Consider the following 19832-nt stretch of genomic DNA (forward strand, 5'->3'; position numbering starts at 1 on the left):
AAAGGAACATCAATATTATGCTGGACTATGTAAGAGAGAGGATTTGTTAAAGGGTATTTGTTGCTTGGTAAATGCGTTCTTTCAATGTTTTATATAATGGTGACCTATTAGTGAGGTTCTAAAATGTAGCAGTAACAATTAAAATAATTGATAAATAAAACCGACCCTTTCTTGTAGGATCAAAATATAAGAAATTATTAACTATATCAAATGATGCACAGACAACACTAGGAGCCAAAAGCTAAAAAGAAAGGAAAAATTGATTACAATCTTCCCTTGAGTAAAGAGGGCAGAACTACTGGGAATTATCAATTATAGAGGGTAATGCTTAATTTTAATCAGATTACTTTTGTTTGCTTACTTTTGAGAAATATCTGCTGCTGATGGCCCCATTGAAAGGACTGATCTTACATTAATTTTAAATACTAAAATATAACACACATTTACTGTAACTTAATTAGGGACAGCACGGATGATTTCAATTTCACTTCAGTGTTCTTTCCCAATTCATGTAACTTCAATACATCAACTTGGTATCTTTTACATAAGACCGTTTGAAACACATTATTACTTTCAATTGAACATTTTGAACTAGATTCATGAATGACTTTGAAATTTTATTCCCTTACATACATAAACTGAGAAATTCTCATAATGCATCTCAAGTCTCCGGTGTATTCAACAACTTATGCTTCACCACAGCTTCTAAGCAACTCTCCTACCACATCATCTACCTTCTCCCTCACCCCCAAATTCTAACATTTCAAATACATTCTTTAGTTATCCTTACTGCAGCCTACATGAGAATTAGAAGTGTTCTCTGAGTAGTTGCTACATGTTTTGAGTCAACAATGTATGTGACAGATTTAGGGCATTAAAAATAGCAGAAAACAAACTTATGAAAGATTTATGTATTTTCTAAGGCTACCCATGAAATGAATCTCTCCGACAAAATTAGGTTAGTTTCACAAAAGCAAAATGCCTGCTAGCTTTACAAATTTTAGCTCTTCATCACGTTTTGCTAAAGCAATGCCAGCTGAAGAACTTGAAACTGCAATGCAAAAGAGGTCCTCAATTAGCCCTAGATCACACATTGTACAAGAGAATGAGAAAGATGAGTAAATCAAGTTAGACAGATGACAAGGAATGGGAAGTTCATCTAGCACTTGTGGCCACCTTGCCACCTGAAAGAAAAGTCAGGGTGTTCCAGTGTCAAAGACTTAAAAAAAAGAGGATTACAGCAGATGCTTTAAGTGCAGGAGACATCCTGTGTAGTATGGTAGGTGCACTCTCCAGCACAACATGAGGTAAAGGCAGAGGTGGTGCCTCTGGGTTCTGTGAGGTATAACTGAAAAGGTTCCCATGTATAAGTGACTTCCCTGCAATTCAGAAGCCTGAAGTCAAATGGTTCTGTGAGTGCCCAGCAGAAATATGGATTAAAGAAGAGCCATACTGAAAAAAAAATTTAAAGAAGAACCATACAGAAAAAAAATGAAGTAACCATCTGAAATGTGGGGAAAAAAAACAGGAAAAAAAGACAGGCACATCATGTTCTTGCAATTCACCACAAGTTTATCATAGACATTTATGAAAGATAATCTTGTTAAAGTCTGAGTATCTGCAAATGCTGTATGAGCTCAGCAGAAAATGCAGCAGAGTGGGATTGAAAGGGAGTCTCTAACTGCACAAATTGCTCTATAAATTACCCGAGAAAGGCTGTGAGAAACAGGGAGGCAGAAAACATACACCACACTGGGCTTCTTTCAGTGGTTCTGTGTTCCTTGCATAAATGTGGGATTTACTCATTTTTACCACAAGCACTCTCTAAGATATTATTTCAAAGCAAGTCCCCTTTTCTGCTCTGCTGAAGTTTTCTTTTACAATGGTGAGAGAAGGCTTAGGAATGAAAAGATTTCCAAAAATCACAGAAAATTATTAATACACACTCAAACACAAAAATGTCTGACTTCATTCTAAATTTCTTTCATTTGTTTTCCATGATGAATAAATTCCAAACCATGATTAACATATTTATTAGTGAACAAACTTTAAATAATGCTCCTATGTTGAGAGTACTATCTTTTGCAAATATACTGACAGTTATTTTTGTTTTTCTCAAAAGCATTCTCAGCCCCAGTTTCTCCTGCATGGTTGAGTTCTTCTGTCAAAAACAGTAGCTTTCTGTAAGTTTGCCTATTTTGCCCACATCTCCAAAATATTTCTATTACTGTATCTATGGTGTACAACTTTTCTTGCAAATAAATATCAAACTGACAGCTTCTTTAAAAGCTATCAAGAAGAGTTTTTCCTTTTCTGAATATTATATATAAAGTTGGCGTTTACATCATCTTAGCAACCAATGGTGCTGTAGTTTTCATTAACATCTATTTCTCTCCCATAACAGCAATCCCTGAAAAACCCCACATCTATTATTTTCTGAGTTACGATACACATGCAGGCAAAGACTGATTTGCTGTGGACTTACATGTTCATCTAGTATTTTATCATCAGGTATGTTTTTGTGCACAACAATTTATCACTCTGATATAACTGTAGCCTAATGGAGTCATCATGAATGCATCTAAACAGAATATGAAAGACTTATTATGTTTAGTCTTTTGGGATCTGATAGTAAAACCAAAAGATTCTGCCTTCAAATTCCCCAAACTGCAAAAGGCAATTTAGCATGAGTTTATCAATAATCTTTAAGAAATAACTTGCATGAAAATGTAGGCATTTCTTTTCATATATACTTTCATATGATTGCGACTGTGTATTCAGAAGCAATCTAAAGTTATAACAATGACCTGGTTCTAACTGGTCTGTGATTTGGAAGACATGTTTGATTTTGTCAGTGCTTTAGCTAGGATGGATATATTTAGATGCTCCTTGGGACTGATTTTATCTTTTACTGCATATCAAGTCATTCTATTATTTTTTTCTGCAATGAAATCCATGACTTTCAGCTTCACCAGCAGCACTAGGGAACATGACTACTCTGATGAGTTTGACACATAGCAAGACTGTCCCAAAAAGTTTCTATTAGGCATACTGATTAGTTTGGAAATAACAACTACCTGCCTGAGGTCATTTGGGTGCTGCACAGAGCTGTTGATGGAGCCCAAGCCTGTTATTTCCAGTTTCTGGAGTCTGCATACTTCTCCACGGAGAAGTAAACTGAAGTCTGCCCCTCTGTGTGCACCAGAAGTTCAGTTATTGAAGCCTAATTTATTTTATTATAGAGTCCTTCCATCCACTTCAGAGCTACTGGAGTTCTACCACAGTAAGAACACTTGGGTGGTTTTGTTCCATTTCTCTGTGCTATCAGCACACACTCTTCTCACCTCTGCTTCAGTGAAGGATTATACAGCACTAAACATTGCCCAAAATGAGATGTGCTGCTGCAACTGAGACAGGCTATCCTCCTGCTACTGACTTAAAGTAACACTGAAGACAAAAGGACTGATAGCAGAGGCATCCAGGGTTGTAAAACCTCCAAAACTTGTTAATCTGATAAAATCCTCCTACAAATTACTTATTATTGCAAAGGGGCCAGCTGCAGCTGCCAAGTGCCTCCTTTACCTCAAAACTCCAATTCAATTCCTCCATAACTGGCCTGGCCAAAACTGCACTCTGTGCTTGGACACAAGAATGGCACACTGCTACCTTTAGAAATACACACATATAAAAGGACACAAAGAGGAGGGTTGGAGAATCAAAACATACTTCAGGGTGGCACAACATTCAAGCTGAAAAGGGGTTTAAGTTTTTACAGGTATCACTCTCAAGGCCTGAGTAGTCATACTTTATTTTGCCCATGTTTGAAGCTACTCTCTTTATGAAGACTATTCTTTAAAATCATCAAAAAAGAACATGGATGGAAAATCATGAAGTTTAACATAACTCAAGTCCTTTCACAACTGCAGTGGGAGAGGCTGGAGGGAGAGGCACTGGTAGAAGGCATTCTCAGCCTTCACCCTGCTCAGACATGTCATTAATAATATCAGAATGTATACTGACACAAAACAATATACTCCATGTTACAGCATCCCTTAAATCAATCTGGTAACAGAAGCTAGCTTGGACTGCAGCAGCTAATTTACCAAAGAGGGTGTCTTAGTCTCAGAATGACAGCAGAGCTTCAATACCTGCACAGGGCTCTTATCAATGTCTGGATTAAATTTATGATGCTTTTCTTGATCTGTACAGCTCTAAATTACATGGGATTTGTCTAAGAGACCACATGTCTCCTGTGCCATGCTGCCACAGCTGCTGTCAGCAGAAAGACTCACTTCAGACATGTTTGGTATTAAAGAAGGAAAAAAAAAAAAAAGAGTTGTCAGCAGGACTGACTCACTGAGGACAGGCTGCTTTGAAATTTACTCTCATCTTTAGTTTGAAATAGCTATTGACCCTTAAAGTGGGCTAAAAGGTACACCACTTTCCTGGAGACACAAGAGTGATATTTTTAGACATCTGAAAACCATACTTGTTTTCTAACTCCTGATTATTTCCCTGTTGTTAGAGTTATGAATTGGAAGGTAATCTGAGGTCTTAATTTTTTAAGAATGTCCTTTAATCCAACAGAACAGACACATTTTATTAAAATAGGATTTTAGATAGCATTATAGGAGAAGAATAGCATAGCAGAGGTACTCTTAGAACTTTTTATCTGCAGAGGGGATGCCATTTGTTTTGTTAAAAAATGCTGGCCTGTTGTCAGCTTAGTTTGGTAAAGGATACAGATACAAATGTATGCACATACATCTTACCTTGATGAGACCTCTGAGCAGGACCAAAACATGTCTGCTGTTAAACTTAATAGGCAGACAGCTATCACCCTTTAAAATTACCTTTTGTGCTCCACTTGCCCATCCCTAATTGCTTCAGTTAATCAGTGCTAGGATAAAAGCTTTAGTGGTAAATGTTAAGGCAAAGCTGTTTCACAGAAGGGGAGGAGCCTTTTCAGAAGCTGAGCATCACATAATGGCTATCTAAATCCGAGTTGAGCTCTATTTTGTAGTTCCACAATAATGCATTCATATTTTATATTGTGGTGACAAGGTGGTATACCCAGATCCTAGTACAATTGCTTCATTTTTCTACCTTAGTACAAATTATAAATAATGATTCTTTGGGGAACAGAAAATTTCCTGAGGAACGACAAGGGATAGTCTCAAAATATGGCTCTGTAGTAATTATAACAAGTGCTCTTTTCTTACACAGAAACCAAAAATAAAGAAAACACATAAAAATATTTGTGAGTGGCTGAAGAGCTGATTTATTCTGTTATCACCTACAGGACTGAGTCCTCATATATTCATATTATGGTCATTAGTATTCTACAACTGGATCTTTTCCCTCACTCAGCAGCGAATCAATTGTTTTCACATCTGCTTGTAGCTCATATTTCCCCAAAGGATTTCAATGATCATATTGTTTTTCCATTTTCCAATGTACTGTCTGACCTTTTTCCTCAAGGCCTTGCACAATTCACTTTAGTCAATCACTTCTTATTGATTGTTAGCGCCTTGCTCATTCCCTGTTTTTGTTTTAATGAATATAGGAGTATTTTTTTAGTGATCTTGTTTTTGATATGTCCTGTCATCTACTCACTGTTCTTTCCACCCCTGTTGCTTTAGATTCCTCATTTAGATTTATACTTCTGTTCAACTTTCATTCCAGTTCAAGCTAAAATTCCACCTTCTTTCAGGTTATCCTTTCTTTTGTATGATGCTTGTATCTACAAAACAAACAAACGTCAGCTTTCAGCAAGCCACTATCCACTTCAGACCTTACTTAAAGCACCATTCTTTTGGGAATTTATAGGGTTCTGGCAAAAACCCTTTCTTAGCTTATAATTTCTCCTCACACTTCTGTTCTGTGTGTTTCATTCAATTTAGCACTGCATACACTTTCTTATTAGGCAGAAGCATAGAGAAGAGACAGTCCCTGGAAACACTTTTTTTACATTTCTTCCGAAGTCAAACCCTGTCTGTTTACCCTACATTCTGGAGGGCACAAATACTGGCTAATTTGCAGTTGCCATCTTATCTTTCTTGGCTTTGACTGATGTACTTAATCCCAGAAATTCCAATCATTCCACTTCTTGGGCTACTTTTCCCTCCAAAGCTCTGCAGTGGTATCAGGTAACTGTTCCCTGTTGCATCCCTACAGAAGGAATGTTGCCATGCATTTTCTTATACTTGCCTGGGAGTCAGCCATAACCTCATATACAGGATGCTATTACTGGGAATCCCTCGTTTCTAACTGGCTCCTTCACTCATCACAACAATGGATCATCCCTTTGGTCCTCTTAGCAATAACTAGACATCATTAACCAGCAAAGGCTGCAGACAATCACTGCTTTCAGGATGACTGCCAAAAGCTGACTGAGATCCACTGTTCAGGGAACTTCTGCAAAGATTTCAAGTGAAACTTTTGCTTTTAATGCAGACTTTCTTTTCTGGAAAGTGCCCAAATCACTTTATTTCACTATCAACCATTCAATTGACAGTAAACTTGGACTTAAAGCTGCTCTTCAAGCAGCCATAAGAAAACAGAAGTAGCTCAGAGGACTATCTCCTCAGTCCTTTCTTTTCTTGGGACTCTGTTTCCTCTAACCATTCCCTATTTTACTGTCTCATTTTTTGCACGTAACAGTGATGAATGAGAGAAATGGTGGGGTCAACATATTTCATGCTTGGATGATGAGCCAGAAAGCCTTCTTCATACCAAGACACTTCAGTGCACTAACTCATGGCACATTCAACCCAGGGCCAAAAGAGACATCCATAGAAACCTAGACAATAGGTCTCAAGGGATAAACTAGCACAGCTTTACAGCAGCTTTCTGCTTGAGATCACACCAATACACCCAAGATGCCAAGATACTCACAAAGAGACTCTTATCAGAATATGGAAGGGGGTTGAATAGGAAAGAGAGCCACTAACCTCAGAGTCCAGCAGCACAGAACTGCTATGCCAGGAATTCTAGAATAACTTACTTGTCCCTTTGCATTGGTAAGCATGCTGGTGCTATTAAGCCAATTACTTTGCATCAGTGTCAACCCAGAAATAAAATTCTCCAAGTAAGAACTGAGGACAGGAAACATGCTATATAGCTCTTTGGCAAAATCTTAACTTGCTTTTATTAATCTGTAATTCCTACTAAAACTCTTTATAAACTTTCACAGCTACAAATAAACCAAAATGGCAAATGTCAACAGGGGCTGAAGCTGGGATGCAGATCTTCTCCCAGCCCCTGGTGAATGATGCAAATGTGATGTGAGTAGGACTGACATAAATTAAATTTTAAATCAACTCTTTCTTACAAGCAAAACTCCTCATGCTGGGAAAAAGGAAAGCTCTCCATGTCTTTTTTTTCTACACTGAAATCACAGTAAAAAAACCCAACCCTGTTGTATCTCCTCCCCTTTTCACACCTTACAAGATTGTGTGGGTATTGATGTGGGGGTGGATGTCTGAGAACAAGGCACGTTCCTTTACACAACTGTATGCTGTGGTAGGGATGGTTATTGCCTTTCATGTCTAACAAGATGTAAGAGAACAAATTTAATTTTCTGAAAAGTACTGGCTTTATGCTCTGAAAGGCATGGAGAATTCAACTCACCATCTGCAAGAACTGCTTCATAGATGTAAGACACAGAATCTCCAGGATTTTCATCCCATGGTTTATCTAGGAAAAAAGAAGAAAGAAAGAAGATATTACACTGATTTCCAATTTTTTTTTTTAAGATTAAAATCTATATGTATTTTAAATATAAGATAAAGCTATTAGTCTGCAGATAGAAAAAGAAATCTTAGAACAAACCCAAGGGCTAGTACAGAGGAACAGAGGAACTAGCCCTTGGATTTGTTCTAAGATTTCTTTTTCTAGAGAGATCTGTATTTATCCTTTTTCAGTAAATATCCCTTTGACTGATTTTTTTTTTTTTCAATTTACCAGAGCTGGTGAGAAAAGTGTTCTTGAGGAAGACATTTCCCTAGAAGTTAATATAGGAAACAATGCGAGAGGAGTTGGGTATAAGATAAAAATAGAATCATGTGCATTAAATGGATACAGACATTTGGAAGACAAGTTTTGAAGACAAGACAGTGCTCTGTTTCATAATACAATAGATCTGGTTACAGACAGTACCACAATCACAGAGTGGTTTGGGTTGGAAAGGACCCGGAAGAACATTTAGCTCCAACTCCTTAGCTATGGGCAGCAACACCTTCCCATGGACCAGACTGCACAAACCTCATCCAATCTGGCCTCAAACACATCCAGGGATGGGGCATCCACAGGTTCTCTGAGCAATCCATTCCAGTGCCTCACCATTCTCATTGTAAGGAACTTCCTAACATCAAGCTTAAGCCTACCCTCCTCCAGTTCAAAGCTGTCCCCCCTCATCCTATCCCCAGAACCTTCTATGCATTGGGCTGAACAGCCCCAGCTCTCCTAGTCTGTCTGCAGGAGAGGTGCTCCAGTACTCTGAGCATCTTCATGGCCTCCTCTGGACTTGCTCAAGCAGGTCCACATTGCTCATATGTTGCTCATTCCAGAGCTGATGCAGCTCTGCAGGTGGAGTCTCACCAGAGCAGAGGGGCAGAATCCTTTCCCCCACCCTGCTGCCCATGCTGCTTTGGATACAGCCCAGGATGCAGTTGGCTTTCTGGGCTGTGAGTGCACATATTGATCTCATCAACCAACACCTATAAGTCCTCAGGACCGCGTTCAATCCATTTTCCACCCAGACTGTATTTGTGCTTGGGATTGCCATGACACATGCAGGACCTTGCACTTGGCCTTGCTGGCCTTTCCAAGGTTTGCATGGACTTACTTCAAGGTCCTGTCAAGGTCCCTCCAAATGGCATCCCTTCCCTCCAGCGTGTCAACTGCACCACACAACTTGGTGTCAGCAGCAAATGTGCTAAGGGTGCACTCAGTGCCATGACAAAAGAGGTCAAACAGCATCCAACACAGAATCACTGAATGGGTCTGGTTGGAAGGGACCATCGTGGCTCATCTGGTCCAAACCTCCCTGCTCAAGCAGGGTCATCCTGAAACACATGGCAAAGAATTGGTCTTGAACATCTCCAGTGAGGGAGACTCCACAACCTCTCTGGCAATCTGTTCCAGTGTTCAGTCACCCATGCAGAGAAGTTGTTCTTTCTCACATTTAGGTGGAACATCAGTTTCTGTTCATTCTTTCTCATCCTATTGCTTGGCATCACTAAGCCTGCCTCCATCCCCCTTGGCACTCTCCCTTCAGGTACTGATAAACATCAAGGAGGTCCCTTCTCAGTTGTCTCTTCTCAAGGCCCAACTCTCTCAGGCTGTGCCCCATAAGCTACTGTATTAACATTTTTCAGGACCAAATTCTGGACTCAAAGCCTTTTAAGTAAGTGCACAGACACCCTACCAAGAGTAAAATCTGATTCTGTTTTTCTACTATAAACTTAAATAGGTGTCATACTGCATTTTTTTCAGGGATAAGTGACAATTTTAGTTTGGACAGCAAAACACCCCTTATTTTATCCCATTTCCAAGAAGATGGCACTAATCTAACAGAAGTAACATTATGGTGAAATTACAAGTACCAATTTTGCTATAACAACAGTTGTGTGCCAAAAAATATACAAGGGGTACCTTTACAGAGGTCTTCTCCAGATGCCTTCCAATGATAACTTTTCAGCAATTGTGACTGGTAAGCACAGTGCAAGACTCAGTCAGACTAAATAATACATTACATGAAGGACATATAAGACTACAGATTCGCACAGCCATTTTACAGCATTACCTGCAAACATACTTGTAGGGAGTCTTAAATTATTTGTCAGCTTGAGAAACAGTCTCACAACTGTAATTAAATACTGACTGATGACTGGGCCATAAACGATACAAATTTGGTTGATGTCCATTTCAAACCTTGAAAGAGCAGACTAAAAATGATAAAGTCATTAATTTAGTTTTTTAAAAAAATTATAAACTAAACAAACAAGTAAAATTGCAGTATGTTTAGTACATGCTGTTGCAATAATGCTTATGTTCTAGTCATCTGACTTCTATTATTAAGTTAAATTTTAATGAGTGTGTCCTAAATGCTGCTAAAAAATGTTAAAAAAAATCTAAAAAGACATGCTAAAAACTTTAAGATGTCAGTGCACTCACTTTTCTGGGTGTCATAACTTTTCATCCAATTATTGGCAAAAATAAGAGGAAAAACCATCACATACATGACACATACTTCAGAATCCAAGGGTACCATGACTAGCTACATAGATTACAACATGAGCTGCTAAGAACCCTAACAAACAAACCCTAACAAGTAAAGTCTTCTCAGAATTTTGCAGAAAAAAGAGAAGAAATAGGAAAGAAGTCAAACAGTTTAAGTGACAGGGGATGACAGTCTCAACATCTTATCCAGGGTTGCCACCTCCAGACAATCACTTCAGGTTCTCTTCTGCTTTGAAATAGCCAGGATCTCATGTCAGACGAAGGAAGTTGGTGACACAAACCAGTTTTTTTGTTGGCAGTCACTACCAACCCCCATCACTGCACTGGCATGCCTCCTGAGTGGAATGGAAAAGCAAAGCATCTCAGGAAGATGTAATACTCTGGTAATCTTAGCAGTCCCTGCAGAGCAGTTCAAAGACTATTGTCAGGGCAAAATGGAAATGAGAGTTATACTGCAGCACACACCAACTAACAAAATGTCCCTTCTGCTCTTGTGGTTATGATACAGTCACACAGACTATTTTCATTTTAATTAAAAAAATGTAATTGGCATTTGAGGTGGTCTAAAATAAGCAGATGACATCACTACCTTAAAACCCCAACAGTGGTATGCACTGTCTAAATGTAAATACATTGGGGAAGGAGTAAATAGAAGCACAACCATGTGGTCTCATTTATTGAAACCTCTCCTGGCAGTGAACAAGGCCAGAACCACCCACCTACTTTTCTCTATTTGCTCAGTCTTGCATGTTTAGGAGAGAAATCTTCACAACCAAGACTTAGGTCACATACACACAGAGTATTTAGTATTCACAAACAAACAAGACCAAAAATTCTAGTCATTCTCTTCTTCAACTTTGGGCTTTTTTAGCTTAACCACTTTTAATTTTCTCATAGACTCCAAGTCAGCGTCAAAATTTAGGTGAAGCACTTTCCGATTGAAGCCAACGGTAAAGTTCCTACTTAAATCAGGGGTTTAGGTCATCAGCACAAATCTTGCTCATAGCCTAAGAAAACCCATTGGCATTCATTACTTGTATTTGAGTACCAATGTGAAGAGGATTTTACAGGAGAACAAGCAAAGCAGTGGAGTCAAAATGTGAAACATTACTTCAGTATTCAACGTTACGTCAAATCACAATAAAATTAATGCCACTGCACTAGAAATGAAACAGGAAACAGATACCATAAAAGTTATGATAAAAATATAATTATTTCTTTCTCTTTTCTGTGGTCTGCACAATGGAAATTAGGCCCTCAGTATCTGAAGTGGTCTGAACACCTGCATGAGTTAAGCCCTATTTTAACCCCCAGCCTGTTTTTCCCGCATTTACTTATTAGAGAAAAGCCCCCTATGCTAGTATCCCATTTGTCCACATTTATACCATACTACTAGTTGCAAAAGTAGTTTTCTTAACATTACTCTTCTTGGTCATTAAAATTGCTTGCAGATACATGGAATATCTTTTAGGTAAACAATCAGAAATTAATGGCATATTGCCATCTCAGGTAAAAGTTCCAAATTTGTTCTGAGAATCTTTCCTGGGCTGTGAAAGACTCTGGGTACCATTTTCTAGTTGGGTTATATTACTTTATGTACCTCTCACTTTTTAATAAAATAGCAGCTAATGAATGGATACATATAGATTTGATGTGCTGTTCACAACTATCAAATTTTTTTGTAGAAGTAAAATTCTTGTCCATATTTTGGCATTAAAAGAAAAAAGGGATATCACTGCTTGGGGAAAAATCTGGAAGTGGAAATGACAAGAGTTGCTTTTGTGGAGCTTTAAAAAATGAAACCTAATAAAACCACAAGCAGACTAATGGATACTTATGGCTCCTAAGCTGTACCAAGAAGCCCCACCAAAAGTTTAATAAAAGTGTCAATGCATTTTGGAAACAGTGTCACAGAAAATTAGTTGCTTTAGATAAGACCTGTTCTCTTTTTGCATCATTAATATTGAGGACAACTTCAGGAGAAATTGAGGACATTTAAGGATTTAAGTTAACTACCTACAGAAGTAAATATCTATCTATAGATCCTTTAGATAAACACATGCTTGCCTGAATTTGAAGTCTTTCAGGATTAAACAGAAAAACCCCAGCTACGTTTAATACACCAGGGCACTGAATCAATACATTGAAAATATGTCAATTTAATCTAAAAAAGGGTACACAACTCAGCAGACCAAGGACAAGTAGCAGAAAGACACATGAGAAGGAAAAGACAGACACAAGCAAAATATATTTCCTAATTCTACTTTCAACAATATTGGGAAAAGCTGATAAAGAACAGTCAATTCTAGAGTCTCACTGGACCATCTTAGATGTTAATATAGAAAAATAAAACTTCTGAGTGTTCTCCTCCCTCTCTGGGGGTTATCTTTTTTATGGCAATAGCCACTGGACCTACAAAATTCAAAACCAACTCAGAATCTGAATTTGGCATTTTCAAACAGCAAAATATTTTAGTAACAAATCCTGCAAATAGAATCTTTTGACAACAATAAAAATATTTGTGATCCTCTTCATGCAGAAGATGAATATAATAAAGTCTGTCAGCATCCTGGAAATATATGTCAGAAAGGTCACTCCTCCATATCTTAGCTCTCCCTTTACTCTTCCAAGAAGACGTTCAAACAGGAATGACAAATCATTCAGATTTTATGTTTGAACCACATTACAAACAAGCTCTTTGCTGAGTACAAAATCCCCTGCATCTTCTGTTCCATTTAGTTTTACTCAACATTTTAATTAGTTTTGATTTTTGCCTAATGTATTTGGCACATATACTACTTTAGAGCCAGAAGGAAGTTGTAACAGACAAAGCCCTGTCTGCTCCAAGAAGATGAAACCAGCACCATCTGGCAGGTGAAATAATTGTGGGGGCATATAAAATGAGACTTATTTTGCACTTCTTCCATCTCAGGCTGTAGGGATAGTGCAAAGAGAATAGTACCTAGGAGAGAAGAGACACTAAGAACTTACCTTGCCCATGAGCTTTCCTGAGTATGGAAATCTGTAGTGGAAGGCTGGTGACTACTAGCACCTATGCTATGCCATTGTTAACGTTCTCCAGGAGAGTGTTAAACTGTGAGATAACAACCTGATTTAACATCCACCTTCAGCTGTTCTAACTGCCTAGAGGCCACTCCTCAACCCTGGCACCCATTAGTCCTAGGATCATGATGGCCCACTGTCCTAAGGGATTAACAGGATTTTGTTGCAGTGGAAGGCATGTGGTATGGCCATTATAATTAAAGCACAGTATTGAGTTTTCAGGCTCAATGTCACTTTTAGAGCAACAGCTCTTGTCAATACTGAGGAGACAAGAAGCTACAAATGCTTGGGAGAATAAGTTAAGAGTAATGAACAGTGGGAAAAAAAGGATCTAAAGACCACAAAGAATATACACAAAAGTGTTTTCATTACTATCTCTAAAAGGGTCAAGAATATAAGGGTCTAGGGATGAGCACTGAAAACAAAAGGGATTGAAGACAATGACATAGGAAGAGAAATGGGAAATCTTGTGTTTCTGGTCCCAATGAAAGGCAAAAAAAAAGAGTGCTCCAAGGGAAAAATAATCCTTCTATATACTCAACAACCCCTTAGCAAATAATTTTAAATAAAAGGGAAAAATCTTTCCCAGATGTGCAGTCTGTCAAAAGCCCTGTCACAGGTATCACAAAGGCTAAGAGCTTAACAGGATTCTACAAAAGAGTATCCTATATACAGACACCATTATCTTTAGGCAAAGGTAAATAATGACACAACATGGGCATCTTCTTTCCTCAGAGCTTAAATCAACACTCAGATGAAAGCAAATCTCTCACTTGGAACACTTTCACTGTGCAACAGAGCAGAGGTCTCCTATCAAGCACTGTTCTAAGCTGGCCTGGCTCACGGCAAGGGTACACCAGTGCACAAAAAAAACAGGGCCAGAGCAGTTCTAAGCTAGGAGTGTGGAGGAGGGCTTAGCTCTGAAGCACCAGGCATCACCACCACTTCCAGTCCTGGATCTAGCTCAGTCCACTGATCCCACTGGGTCTGATCCCAGCCACAGTCCATGCATCCCCAGTAAAGAGGTACACACTGAGACTGAGGCCTTCAACAACTATTCATTAATTCAGCTTTCTCCTAATCTCTGCAATTGCTGATTTTGGTCACTGTCAAAGTGATCATCTGAACACCTACTAAACATCTGGCATTACACTTAAGTCCCAAGGGCACAGGTAATAAGTATTCTTGTGAATGCATTGACCTAACCAAAGAACTCTCTCGTGTCTTCTAGGAAACGGTTTATTGCTGCAGAAAGGTTTGCAATTTCCTGTGCATGTGTCAACTGATAGTATCTAAGCACAGTTACTTCCTATATATACATATACATACACAGAGTATAGACCCACAGTTTTCATCCCATTAAAAAATGGCCAAGAAGCTTCAGTCTGAAGCTACATATTGGACACAGACAGAAATTGCAAATATTGCCTTCTGAAACCAAAACAGACAACCAAATGAGCCCAAATTGTCAAGTCTGAGATATGTACTGAGGAAAAGGTTATTCAATACTGAAGATGGTTGGGGAGAAGGAGTCTAAAATGTACTTTTGAAAACACTCACCTCATACAGGCAGACCATGTGTAGACATTTGGGGCAGTTTTAAAGCCCTATAGCATACTTAAGCTTACCTACTTAAGCACAAGGCAGCAGGGACATCCAGCTAGGTCACTCATTCAGCTGGGGTCTCTCTACCCCAGTGCTCAAAAGAATATTATTGGTTGTTCATGGACATGCAGAACTAGGTTAAGCTCTGAGTAAAAAACCTGAGCTGCAGGACGTCTTTCCCCAACACAAGCTCCCATGCCAATAAAATGGCACCTTGCATGCAAAAAAGAAGCACAACATTCTGCTTGGTAGACAAAATCTTTGCTAAATAGCAAGAGCTGAGAGGAGGTAAGAGACCTAAGTATTACAAACAAACAGTAGTATATTACCTGGTTGAACAATTTCTTTAACAACAGAAATGTACTCCTCAGGTTTCTGATCAGTAGAAATCTCTTTGCTGCCACCAGCTAAGGTCAGTATCTCGTAAAGAATCTCTGAATTCTCCACTCCACAAAGCAGAATTACCACATTATCCGGAGGTTTTAGAACTTGTTCCAGAAAATAACTTCTCTTTTGATTCAGGCAGTTAAGAAGTCCACATGACAGTATCAGGAGTTTACATTTATAAGACAGTAAACAGAGTAGCTCTTGGGGCTTGAAAGATGAATTTTCTAGATTGTAGAGTAAGATTCCTTCTTTGTTCACTATGAGTCCAAAAAGAGATTTTAAATACAGAGCCCACTCTTCTGCTTCTTGTTCATATATCACGAGGATATCCTTTGTATTTTCTAAAGAGAAGAAAACATTAAAAAATATTTTCAAATGTGTTTTAAATACATTATAAACATCAGAAGACAGATGGATTGTCATCGTCCCCATCTCACCCCCCCCCCCCCCCCCCCCAATAAAACCTTAAGGGGCTCAAGAAATTATCTTTAGCAGAAATCAGCTCATCACCTTGAAAAGAGAACATCTCCTTATTTCTAAGACCAAGGCAGAAAGATTGCCCACAGAAATACTGGAAAAATAACTCAGGATATTATGTTTAGAATAACTAATATTTCAGAATAAGTACTGAAACTGCAGTGTAGGAAGCAGAGCACATTCACATATTCTTCTCCCTCCTAAAGCCTTGACAAATAGGCAGTAGTATTAAAAATGGAACACTTAGCTTTTAATGACAGAAGTAAAGAACATGTATTTGAACACATGAACATGATCCAACTTCATTAGAAAATTCATCGGTATGTTTAGGATATTTTGTCAGCATGGTGCCAGGATAGAAACTCATGATCTTTCTTTACTGTCCTTATTCTAAGAAAATTACTTGAGACCTGACAAAAATAAATCTAGAACTGTATTTTTTCAGTTCTTTCCCTTTAAGATGTAAAACATGGTAACTAATACTCTTCCGTAGAGTTACTAAGGTGACAGTTTGAGACAGAGGCAACAGGCACAAGCTGAAACACAGGAGGCTGCTCTGAGCATCAGGAAATGCCTTTTTTTCGTGTGAGAACTGGCACAGGCTGCCTGCAGAGGGTGTGCAATCTGTCTCCTTGGAGCTACTCAAAAGGTGCCTGGATATGGTCCTGGCTCTAGGTGTACAGGAGAGCTCCCAGATGTCCCATCCAGCCTCAGTCATTTGATGGTCATGTGAAATAATCAAAAACTGTGATTTGATGAGTAACACAATAATAGTATACATGAAGCCAGGGTAGCTTAATAGCCCCAGCGTAGTTGACAATCACAGCCCCATGGAGTAACAATGTGAGGCTGAGGAATAGATACAGTTTCTGCTGTTTGCCTTCACTGTGCTTCACAGTGTCTGCCTGCTGGTCAGGGTCAGGCAGCCTGACTGACACTTGCCTGCAGTGCACCACAGCTCCTTTGAGTGCCTAGCTGCTGCACTGTGAGGATCAGGATATATGGAAACAGAGTGTACACAGAGTTAAAATGTTTCTGGGGCACACAAAGGATGTGGGATGCACTGTTGGAAGAGCAGTACAGATGTACTAAGGAGAATAAAAAACTTGTCAAGGATCCCACAGAAGCCCACTTATAAAAGGATAAACTGAACGAGTATCTCCAGTCCAGGATTAATGCTTAAATTATTTGTCTTCCCTTTCTTTTAGAATAAATTATTTCTATTATTATTTCTACATTTTTTCCACCCATTCTTTCCTCTGGAGATACTTGAAACAAAGCTTACTCAGCAAAAGCTGATTGAAACTTGTAGAGAAGGGACTCTATCATTTAGTCTCTTGGGTTCACTGTACGTCTACAAACTCCTTGAAGGACTGTTGCCATCTTTTTAAGATTTGTGAAAGCTCACCCTTTCACAAAGTTTTCTGTCACAGGAAATCATAAAGGGTCATGCTCAACATTGTAGCAGGTGATGATATTTCAAGTTAACCAGCTCTTACCAGTACATTAAAACAGGGTAATATTTGTTAAAATGTATTTGGAGAGATGAATACTTTATTTCCCATGGTAAAAACAATCTGAAAAATACCTATTTCTGATGAAATGCTGAATATTAATAGTAAGGAAAAGAAACAGTGTATTTCTCATTTAACTCAGAGAAAAATAGTTTGGTTTATGATGCTGGGATGAAAAAAAAATTACTTGCCACAATGTTGTTTTCAGAATCTCATCTAATCTTCCGTAATACTCAGACAAACATGCACAAAGTAGAAACAAAAAGCTATGAATTGCTGCACACTTTCAAAAGAAGAAACTGTATTAACAGTGCTGTAAAGCTCTTTCAGTCTGACCACACAGTTTCATATCACAGAAAATGAAACAAGCAAGTACCTTCTATTTACAGTCCCTATTAACTAAAACATTGTAGCAGTTCTTTAAAAATATGCATATAAAGACAGTACTTACACCATAAGGAAAATTTAAGAATTCATTCTTTAAACTTTGTTTGAATTTACTTGGTTCTAACTTCCAACCATAATATAATTTCATATTTCTGCAATCCTAAAGGAGCATCTGTTCTTCTGCTCTCAGAAATCCATCCCCTAAGGTCTTCAGATTCCCATGAAGTAACTCAGCCTTGCCTTCATTGCAATTTGTCAACTGGGATTAATACTCTTCCCCCTACAATTGGGACATTGTAGAACTCTTCCTATTTTTGTTCTGTGCTTTTGTGAATCCACCTGCCTTCTCAAAATACTGAGAAAACCAGAACTGCATACAAGGTAGGAGATCCTTCATACAGTGCATGAGAAGAAAAAAAAATAACCTTGGGTATGCACATGAGCTCATAAACAATGAATTTCATTCACATTCATTCACCCCTGTGCAAATGGAAAGTACAAGGCTTGAAAAAGGTACTAAAAAAATTCTAAAGATAAAAGTGAGAAACATGCATTAAAAGGATAAAAGAAGACAAACTAATTCCACTTCCATATGGAATATCTGCACCAGTCTGCAGCTTTGATCTTGGTTAAGCAGGAATGAGAAAGGGGTTTTATGATGTTTATTGAAGGCTCAACTGCACTTCTTCTCAATTATATTGATCTTTATATATGAGAAAGAAAGCTTTATTTGTATAAGAAAGGGAGAGTGAAATATATCTAACACCACACTTGACGGAATAAAGGCGCTGCAGCACACCTCTCATAAAGCTCTAATGCAATATGCTCCCCCTATTTCATTTGTCTTTTCTATCTATATACAGAGGGTAGAGCCATGCTGTTGAGCAAGGTTTTTCATACTGCAGTTTGGTGCAATGTTTATTGAAGCAAGCAGCAAGTGCTATTAAGTTACCTCTGGGAAACCAAACGTGGGTATGGTTTGAATTATAAGCTTGCAATTTTTTTTCAACATGGAGATCCCTTCCGTATTAAGGGTTAACTTCATTATTAAGCAGGAATGTAAGGCTTGCATCTTACTTGCCCCAAATTGTATTAAAAGGTGAAATATTATATTTTGAAATGCTTGCCTGAATTGAAATGTGGAGTTAAAGTTGACCCTACAAATAGCTATGATGTGCCCTACCAAAAATCCACTCTATGTACTAGTAACTTTTTCCTCTGATAGTGTTTTTGCCTTCATAGATTCTACTCAGATGCATATGCAGGCACCTTACTTGAAAATTAAAGCCCACCAAAACTCTGCCTTTAGAACAGTATTATTTTTACCTGAAACAAAAAACCAATCAAGTTTAGCTTTACTGCAACACTCCCCAGTACTGAATATACAGTACCAATGCTCAACTTTTCAGCCAGAGTTTTTTACCCCTTCATTATTTTCATCTCTTAATGAATAATTCTTTGAATTTACTGCACTTGAAATACAATATAAGTCGAGAATAATTTTGTTCCCTTCAAAGTTAATGTAATAGAAACTATCATATCCTGACAAAATTAAGCTGTGCTTCATCTGCTCCTACTTGGAAACTGACTCAAAAGTAGAAATAAAATTCATTATTAGTCCAGCAACAAGAAACAGTTGCAGAAACAAGAATTTCTGCGGTCATCCATAACCTGAAAGGGGTTCTTCTGACAAGCAAAACTCTTCTCTAGTTAGTGGTGCATGGTTGCCCAAGAAAGCACATCTCATGTCATCTGAAGAGCTCTTTGAGAAAACCTGCTAGATACTGTGAGACTTCTGTGACCAAGAAGGAATCAAGAACTTGGGTATATAGGGCAAAAGAACATGTCTTTTTTGGCAAGAATTATATGATATAGTAGAGTGAAAAAAGCACAAATATATTAGAGAGTTAAAGGAAACCTCAAGGACTCCGCAGTGCGCCAAACGCACCAGGAAGGCAAAAGAAACTAATGGAAAATTGGGGTCCAGTAGCTGCTCTTTAACAGATATCTCAGTTTATGAACCTTGCAGTCTGTAAAAGATCATTTCTGTGTGTTTAGAAATAATCAAGAAGCACTTGCTAATGCTCATCTTTGAGAATGACACTGCACAGGTGTCAATTCATTCCCTAACTTTTTAAAGGCCTTTTAGGTTTG

General features: G+C 38.3%; 1 protein-coding gene across 1 annotated transcript in view; it reads right to left on the reverse strand.

Annotated features, from left to right (window-relative positions):
- The window catches only part of BANK1 (B cell scaffold protein with ankyrin repeats 1), a 135038-nt gene that overhangs the window by 100048 nt on the left and 15158 nt on the right, over window positions 1–19832 (reverse strand). The window contains exons 2-3 of the mRNA XM_071431846.1: window positions 15243–15641; window positions 7633–7698 (exon numbers count right to left, since the gene is read on the reverse strand). Coding sequence (XP_071287947.1) covers window positions 7633–7698; window positions 15243–15641 — 465 coding nt within the window. The remainder of the gene's footprint in view (window positions 1–7632; window positions 7699–15242; window positions 15642–19832) is intronic.

Source organism: Agelaius tricolor, unplaced genomic scaffold, assembly GCF_023055355.1.
Source record: "Agelaius tricolor isolate 1412-34295 unplaced genomic scaffold, bAgeTri1.0.p SCAF_8, whole genome shotgun sequence".
Classification (NCBI taxonomy): Eukaryota; Metazoa; Chordata; class Aves; order Passeriformes; family Icteridae; genus Agelaius; species Agelaius tricolor.